The following is a 9,432-nucleotide window of genomic DNA, read 5'->3' as shown; positions in this document are numbered from 1 at the left end:
AACCTTTATATAGGACCACATGTCACATGACCAAGCAGAAGGACATCTCAGCCTGAACATAAATCATTCATGTACTCTAGCGTAACTCTGGTTACAGATGAGGTTGTATGTGCATTTCTGCCTCTTATTTTTCAGATCAAGTTATCCACTTTTGAGATTAGGATTGCCTTCTCAGTCAACCAAATGACTAAAAATAAGGTACAAAAATAAACAAACCTTGGTTTAAGATGACAGTTATGCCCTATGATTTTACAACCATCACATTTACAGTAGTCAACATTTGATGCGTCTCAAAAGTTATCCTAAGACAAGAACAAGTATTGTTTTGCTTGAAGGACATTGAAAGGTTTTGACCTATTTCAAAATGTATTAGAAGTACAAAACTCTTTAATAAAAATACCTTTTTCCCCATGCTTAATCTAGAGTTGCACCTGTTTGTAAAACTAGGAGTACATAGAGAACAGCTCTAAATAAAAACTAAAAAAAAATTTAAAAACCATAAAAAAAGTAATATACTGTGCGTAGTCCATTAAGGTTTTTAATAATCTTAGTCACTCAGTGAGCACTAGCTGCTATGAAACACGGTCTGAGAACACAGAAATTCTGCAAAATTCTTTAATAAGTCAAAAATTGCACACAGTGAAAAGGGGAATTGGTCATAATATACAAAATTTAATAATAATAAAAACAAAAATTCAGTCTACACAACTTTAAAGCTCGTTTTAAAACTTGACACTACACAAATTCAAATTGTTCCTTATTTGTCTTAAAATGGCAGTAGAAATAATATGAAACAGGGAAAGAAACCAAAGCAACCACAGCTATCAAGACAAAAAGCAGTGCTTAAAAAAAAAAGCTGTTACATTTACAAAACAGCACATGACCTCCATATGTATTCAATTATACACATTTCTGTACATGTATTGAAAATTTAAATGCTAAAAAATGCATTCACATTGTTTTGCAAACAACTCAGCTCAAGTTTTTTTCCTGATAGTTTAATCGTCATCATCGTCCTCATCCTCGTCTTCCTCATCATCAATGTCATCCTCTTCCTCGTCGTCATCATCGTCATCATCATCATCGGCTTCTGCCTTCTTTCCTGTTGGCCGGCCAGGTCCGCCCTTCTTGCCACCATCTGCTTTTCCTGCTTTGGCGCGATACGCAGCAACATCCTGGTGGGAAATTATTATTCGTTAATACGAGCAAAAAACAGCACCTAAAAAAGTACCTAATGTATCTAAAATTGGGGAAACCATTACCTTTTCATACTTCTCCTTGAACTTCATGGCCTTCTGTTCATATGGAGACTTTTCCTTTGGTGAAAGCTTGGACCACATTTCACCAAGTTTCTTCGCAATGTCACCAATAGAGATGCCAGGGTTGTCATTCTTCACCTTAGGACGATGGTCAGAGCAGAAGACAAAGAAAGCAGATCTGATGGTAGAGGAGAAAGAAAATTAAACAAGTCAAAACATCAGAAAGATCATGAGATTACTTGTGCACTACTCACGGGGGTCTCTTGGGAGCATTTGGATCCTTCTTCTTTTTCCCTCCCTTTGCACCTTTAGGAGGCACATAGTTTTTCATCTCCCGGTCATAGCGGACCTTGTCGGTTTTGGCCATTTCCTCAAACTTGCCCTTCTCCTTTGAGGACATGGTCTGAAAAACATGAGACTATGATTAGGTTCTGCCAGGCGCAGTGTGTGGCTCTTTATCCTCCCGCCCTACATTTGCCTCAGTCACTTGAGTAACAGATGCGTCGTGTAATTCCGCCCCACCCCCTCCCTAACAACAACAACCACCCCCCGGAAAAACATTGCAGGCAGCCCTTCTGTTCAACTCACCTTCCATCTTTCAGAGCACTTCTTGGAGAACTCTGAAAAGTTCACCGAAGTCCCTGGGTTTTTCTTCTTATGTTCTTCCCGGCAGGTTTGCACGAAGAACGCGTAAGAGGACGTCTTTCCTCTGGGCTTATTAGGATCTTTACCCATGGCTGTAATACGCTAAAAGTGATAAAAACCACAAAAAAAGTGTTAAAAAACTATTTAAAAAGCATCAGTACGTATTGTTAGTCAAAACCCTGTTAATGTATTGTTGCTTGTAAACTGGTTAAGCAACGGAGAAACGATCGCTCACTAAACGCTAGTTAATCCGATCAAGTTCCTGCTTCGTTTCCACCAGATCACTCAACTAGAACAATAAGCGTCCCTCCATTTTGTTTTCCCGCCTAAACTGCAGGAAATATGGGCTAGAATGTCTCCCGAGAACGAATAGTTGCAGTTTCTACGTGTTAAAAAGCCAATAAACTCATCGAAATAGCAGGGTACACAACTTTAGAGAACTTTTAGCTGCTTCAGGCTCGGTACACGGGCGCTGCGCTCCATTACGACCTCAAACTCCCAGCCAGTCATGGCTGCTTACGCTCTTAACTTCACAAGATCACTAACGTTAAGCTGGCAAAATCCTTTGAAATCTACGCGTTCACGAAACCAACAACGCTACAAATAAGAAACGAACACAATTTCTCACAAACACCACTTTACTTAATTTAAATTATAATAATAGTTTAATCTTACGTTTAGTACAAAATACTCAATTTGCACAAAATAAATATCACAACCATGTAATATCTCTTTTAGACATGCGCGATAAAAGCTTAATTTAAAAATAAAATTAAAAAGCTCTATCGGATAAATCAAGACGTGCTTACCTATAATCAGCCTCAACTGCTCGACAAAATGTACGTAACGTTAGTCTTGTTGTAAACTGTTTTGTCGCTGTGCTGCAAGGCGCACAAACTTGATTAAATGCCCATAGACTCCACCCTCAGAGCTCTCGTCTGATTGGTTGGGACGAGTTCAAATTTGAAACGGCAACGCTGTAGGAGCGGTATTGAATTCCTATTGGCTGTCTATGGCCGCAGTCAAGTTTCTTCAGGAAAATTAGATCCAGATGACGATTCTACTGATCTCGTCAGCTATTGGTTGAACTGGGGATTTAAAATAATGAGCGGTAAGTCTTTTTTGAATCAGAAAAATGCACCTCAGTTTTATTCTTATGTCGAAACCACTTTTTCTAAGAAATATGATAGGTTGCACACGCTGAGAGAAAGTGTTTGAGGGATCATCTCCGTGTCAAACAAAACCATGTGGTAAAGTTTGTGGTGATTCAAACAATATCGCGCCGTTTAGACAAAGGCTGACGTTTATGTTGATGCCAGTTTGAAGACGGCACGCCTTGGGTGTCGAGGCTGTAGTCTTGCAGCTCACACCTCCTCAGACGTTGGAATGTAGGTTAAAACAATTCCATTGCGATTTTTAAATTACCTTTCACCCACCTTGTCTGTTATTCGCCTTAAGCTGTACTTAAAAGTCAAATTTCTCTTATATGTCTCTTATATATAAGTATATAGTTTTAGTCTTATTAAGATGTACTGCTTATTAAAAAGAAATAGTAACCCCAATTTCCCACTGAGAATATGTCATGTTGCATATATTTTATTTTCTACATGTGCAAGTATTGCTGCCCTGTAATATACACATTTGGTGACGTTATTATTGTGTTCATAAACAGACATGATCACGTGATACTTTGACCTTTTGTGAGGGCAAGGCGTTTTTGTTTATTTTTGAGTACTATTGGTTATTAGAAAGTGTTGAAGCATTATAAAAAGATTACATTAACACAATAATTACATATACACATAAAAATTGCATAGTTCAGGAAAGCATTCTTAAAACTGATAATAACACGCGTTAATTTTCTTCTGATTCTTAATATGTGACCCTGGACCACAAAACCAGTCATAAGTAGCATGGGTAGGCCTATATCTGTACCAATTGCCAACAATAAATTGTATGGGTCAAAATTATAGATTTGTCCTTTATTACAACAATCATTAGGATATTAAGTAAAGATCATGTTTAATGAAGATATTTTGTAAATTTCCTACCGTAAATATATCAAAACTCAACTTAATAGAACTTATATTTAGATTTTTTTGTACCCAGATTTTCAAATAATTGTATCTCGGCCAAATATTGTCCTATCCTAACAAACCATACATCAATTGAAAACTTATTTCAGCAGATGATGTATAAATCTTACTTAAAAGTATATATAAGACTATAAAAGTCTCACTTAAGACTGGTTTTGTGGTCCAGGGTCACATATATAAACAATGTTGAATTATTATTATAGCATAATAAGCAACATAACATATAAACTTGTTAGCTGCGATTCTTGCTATTCTCACCAGTCTGTAAGTAAATGCTACAAATGTGTGCCAGTGTTAATATCATATAACACACATATACATGTAAATGTGCCAATGTGATGTAAAAAAAAAAAAAATAGCAGTTAATTTAGCTGTTTAGGTTAATCTGAAATCTTGGTATGGGCAGTTCAAGCCAGTTCCAATGTGTGGCTATAAAGGTTCATTGTAGAAAACACTCTCAGCTGTTCTCTTCAGACAACTGAAAGGCCAAGGGGGGGATGGACAACTGGAACAGAAATGTGTATGAAGAATGACTGCAGTAGTTAGGAAATGTTTTATATGAACAAAATTGTGTTTATACAAGCTTTCTAAATATGACTGACATTACATGAACATTGGATATCTTTGTACAAAGTTACATATTTTAGAAGCAATTGTGAATGACTAAATGAAGAAATCAGCATGAATTAGCATGACACTGTTGCCACCTATATATGAGCATTAAAACAACACCTCACATTCTCCTGAATCCCATCTCACCTTTTGCCACTGGATTTGAATAGGTTAGGACAATTGAAGTGTAAAACAGTTCTGGAGATTTAGCCAAATGGCTCTGTAAGTACCCTGAGCACAAAAGGCATGATTGAAAGGCTAATTCAAATCTGAGCTGTGGTCAAATAAGAGGACTGAGTAGAACAATAATAACCCTTTGCTGGAGGATTTACTTTAGAGAAATTGCTAGTATGTTTTACAAATAATTACATTAACATTTATTAAATGTGAAATTCTGAAGTAGAAAGAGTATATTAAGTATGTATAGCTGTGCTTCTATCCCAAATGTCAAGCACAACAACTAAAGCTCTTGGTTTTCTCGTCTTTGTTATTCTCTGTCACTCTATGTGTCATTCTTTAGACTTAATGCAAATCGTATGTATAGAAAAATGTACAGGTGAAACATCTGTCTTTTGTAACATGCCCTTCCGTTTAGATTTGTACATGAAGCATATCCTGTTTGCATCTGTGGCGTGGTGCTATTATAGAGTGCTCCAAGATCTGGCAAGAGCTGACATGCTGATACCAACCAAAACGATACTCTTATCGGAAATGTGAAGAGTGCTATAATTAGTTTTGGTTGACTGCACAGCAAGCTTAGTAGCAGTGCCTCTTTGCAGGATTGTATTGCATATACATATATATACACACAAAAGTAGAATAAAAAAAAATTCTGTTGCTTTTTTTATGTCAGCAACACATTAGCTTTGTGCAAAACCTGACTGATTGTGTGATTTTAAGAATGTTCCAATAGGTGCAAGAACATCTAAACATTTGTTTAGAAGTGTTAACAGTGTCTATTTCAATTATTGACCTAGCAATATTTCATTTTGCTTAATTATATTTGGCCATTCTACAGAATTGGTGCAAACTGCTGTCCCACAACAACAAAAACACATTTAAAAAGCATTTAGGATTTATATCTTAGATGTTTATGATTTTTCTATTATCTATTGAAACCAACAATAATATTTACAAAATCAGTAAGCTTAATGTATGCATATAATCATCATTTATTGGGTACTTTCAATTGGAGGAATTGACTGTCCCAAACCCTAACCCCTACTTATGAAAACAATATAGATTTGTTTTTGTTTTTTTTCATTGTTGTTTTTAAAAATATCTTTTTGACTTTTTTTTTTTAAAGCAAAGTTTTACGTCATCAAAACAGTGTTTTAGTCCATTGGCTAAGACTATTTGATTTTAACTACACCCCTAAATTTATGTTTAGGAATTACTCCTGTGTCACTCTCTCTCATAGGTCCCATCATTTTGAGGGAAATTGTTTTCAAAAGTATGAAAATCTGTACCTTTAAGCAACTACTGAACACCTTTTTTCTGCAATTAAGCACACTTTTTGGGGAGTTATTCCATAACATTTAGGTTATATGTGTACAACTGTTCAGAACAGTGCTATGTAACCATGTGCTTATTAGCATCTTTGAGCTAGGTTCAAATGTATCTAAAATTGTCACTACCGAAACCTTTGGTGAAGTTTCGGTATAGTGACATCCTTGTTTTTTGGGGGGTTTTCCATAAAATGGTCACTACTGAAACCGTCACAAGCAAAACGTCATCATTGTTTCGGTAGTGACAAAAAGGAGCACACAATCCTTTACTTGAGGAAAATAACATTTTTATACAGTTATGCATTTTAGTAGGCTATGTTTTAGTATGTGAGTTAAAATCAAAGACTTTAGAATACCTTAAAAGGGCTTTGGTTAAAATTCTGTAATGTGATGTGGTCACTACCAAAATGTCACTAACGAAAAAGTGCTGTGACTACCGAGACATGGGATGTTTTGTCAAAAATAAAGTATACTGAATTATCAACTAAGATGTTATGATAGTGTTTGGTTCAGTATATATTCAAACTAATGAATCCTTAAGTTTGGAATCAGTATCATCAACCTTTTGCCTTTTCCAAACAAAAATTGGTTTCAAAATACAAGAAATTTCATAAATTACACTTAAAATATTTAAAAAGATTTACCTATAAAAACTATTAAATAAAATGGAATATATATATATATATATATACATACATACATACATACATACATATACAAGGAAGATGTAAGCAAAATCTTAATAGGTCAATATAAACCTTGTAATTAAATTATTATATATTACTGTGTTTTGGTAGTGACAAATCTGGGGAGAGGACAACTTTAAACTTTAAGGATTAAATTATATTTTATGTGTGGATTCAGACACTTGAACCCCATTATATATAAGTTTATCATATAACTGAACCCTATTAGTTTATATATGTATTTTTTATTTAATCATTACCCAGTTGAAATGAAGTTTAATTGTATTTGCCAGATAGAAAACACCATCACAATGACACCATTTAATGCGTTACATTTCAAATACTGCCCCCTAACGGAGGCTTTGTTCAAAACAGTGACTCATACTTTGTATTGTCTCCCCTGAGGTAAAACAGAATGAAACTCAATAAACATCCCCTAGTAGGCTATAGCGCCGATAAAATGAGGTGGGATGTGAATCCATTTTATCTATCTGTCGTACTCAATTAATTTATATATTTTCCGAACACTGATTTCCAACAAACTATTTTCTCAAGGCTCAGGATTTCTTGCATGAAACTACAAAAGAGATTTTTTTTCTAAATGTGTGTCTGTAACACATTTAAATCATAATAAGCTTTTCATACTCAGTGTCTCTCTTTCTTTCAAATTATTAGGCTAAAAACAGTCGATGTCCAGTTCCATTATTTAGTCACAGTTATCTTAATCGTTACATTGCTACGTCTCACCAACTCTGGAGATTTGCAAACGTATATCTATTTTCTATACCTTTTGCATGTTACTGTATTAAACATCTGTCTACCACGCTGACGAAGGAAACCAAACAAACAATAACAACTTCTGTTGATCATGTGCATATATTAATAGATAGTTCAAAATAGCTACAAAGATGCCTCTGTTCACTGACCGCCGCTGACCGGATCCAGCGTGCTTGTAAACTTAAATTGGCGCCCTCTTGCGAAATTCCTAAAGCCTACAATGTCTAATCTGAGCTCATAAATATTAATTAAGCAAGGCTGATCTTGCTTCGTAACCTTCCAATGATAAAGACGAGGTCCTGAATATTAATTAGGCAGAGTTGACGTTGCACCGCCGGTTCCGGAAGTTTTTTTTTTTGTTGTTGTTTTTAAGTATTTTTTCCCATAGGGATTTTGTAAAAATCGTTGTTAAAGCTTATAAGCCATGACGCAAGCCAACTAGTTGCGAGGAGAATCACAACATTGCAAAAATGTTATTTGAAGCCAAAAAGAAAATGAAAATCGGTCTGTGTTGTTGAAGGCTTTAGTGAGAGAAAGAAGTACTGCGAACGACTTTATTGGAATAAAAAAATGATGGCGAAATACAAAACTATTAATTCAAAGCTGAAGAAATGTATTTAAAGTTGAACTAGTTAGATTATATGTGACCCTGGACCACAAAACCAGTCTTAAGTCGCTGGGGTATATTTGTAGCAATAGCCAAAAATACACTGAATGGGTCAAAATTATTGATTTTTCTTTTATGCCAAAAACCATTAGGAAATTGAGTAAAGATCATGTTCCATGAAGATTTTTTGCTAAATTCCTACTATAAATATATCAAAATGTAATTTTTGATTAGTAATAGGTGATTTTCTCAGGAATTATTTATTTATTTTTTTTTTTTTTTTTTTTTGCACCCTCAGATTCCAGATCTTCAAATAGATGTATCTCGGCCAAATATTGTCCTATCCTAACAAACCATATATCAATAGAAAACTTATTTATTGAACTTTCATATGATGCATACATCTCAGTTTTGTAAAATTTAACCTTATGACTGGTTTTGCGGTCCAGGGTCACATATGTTATAATATATGCAAATATTTAAACCGTCCTTCTGTATCAAATCTGTAGCATAAACGCTGCTCTCTAGCGGTCAGATATTGTAATTACCGTGAACAGCACAGCAGTTCCAAGTTGCAGAGACAGCCCACGTTGCACTAGTTGCTCTCCAAAACATGGTTCTGTAAAGTGTCACTTTGTTGCATCTTCTCCAGTCCTTTAGTAAATCTATGCAGTCACGACCCTTAAACATTTTGGTAGCATGACATGAGGGGATTGCTCTGCTGTTGTCTACTAATTCATTTTTTTCCGGTCTCTTACGCTCACCAAGGTTATTTATGTGCTCACAAATACAGGAAAAACACTAATAATGTAAAATTATATAGTTTCAAATAAATTGTAATATATTTTAACATGTAGTTTATGTAATATATTTTAGCAGCCATTGTGATTGTGAAATATTACAATTAAAAATAACAATGTTCTATTCAAATATACTTTAAAATGTAAATTATTCCTGTGATGCAAAGCTGAATTTTCAGCATCATTATTCCAGTCTTCAGTGTCACATAATCCTTTAGAAGTCAGTAAATATGCTAATTTGCTGCTCAAGAATCATTTGTTATTGTTGAAAACAGTTGTGGTATATTTATGCAGAAACCAAATACTATTCAAATCTTTTTTGTGTGTGTTTAATAGAAGTGAATTCTTTTATTTAGCAAATATGTATTAGATTGATCAAAATTGACAGGAAAGACATTGATAATGTTACAAAAGATTGTGTTTCAAACAAATGCATCAATAA

The 9,432-nt window shown here is 34.6% G+C and overlaps 1 protein-coding gene across 1 annotated transcript; it reads right to left on the bottom strand.

Annotated features, from left to right (window-relative positions):
• Window positions 1–601: 601 nt before the first annotated feature.
• hmgb2a (high mobility group box 2a) lies at window positions 602–2,817 on the bottom strand. The gene is made up of 5 exons (XM_073841550.1): window positions 2,714–2,817; window positions 1,848–2,006; window positions 1,514–1,662; window positions 1,263–1,437; window positions 602–1,175 (listed from the first exon to the last, which is right to left on the bottom strand). Exons 2-5 carry the CDS (start codon window positions 1,992–1,994, stop codon window positions 999–1,001), a joined length of 648 nt encoding a protein of 215 aa, XP_073697651.1. The 5' UTR covers window positions 1,995–2,006; window positions 2,714–2,817; the 3' UTR covers window positions 602–998.
• Window positions 2,818–9,432: the final 6,615 nt, after the last annotated feature.

This window comes from Garra rufa, chromosome 6 (genome assembly GCF_049309525.1).
Source record: "Garra rufa chromosome 6, GarRuf1.0, whole genome shotgun sequence".
NCBI classification, from domain to species: domain Eukaryota; kingdom Metazoa; phylum Chordata; class Actinopteri; order Cypriniformes; family Cyprinidae; genus Garra; species Garra rufa.
This window is presented reverse-complemented; position numbering and strand designations above follow the sequence as displayed.

Coding starts and splice junctions, on each gene's coding strand:
- hmgb2a (XM_073841550.1), bottom strand. CDS start 1,994: ATGGGTAAAGATCCTAATAAGCCCAGAGGAAAGACGTCCTCTTACGCG. Junction 1,438..1,513: donor AATGCTCCCAAGAGACCCCC/GTGAGTAGTGCA, acceptor CTCTACCATCAG/ATCTGCTTTCTTTGTCTTCT. Junction 1,176..1,262: donor TCAAGGAGAAGTATGAAAAG/GTAATGGTTTCC, acceptor ATTTCCCACCAG/GATGTTGCTGCGTATCGCGC.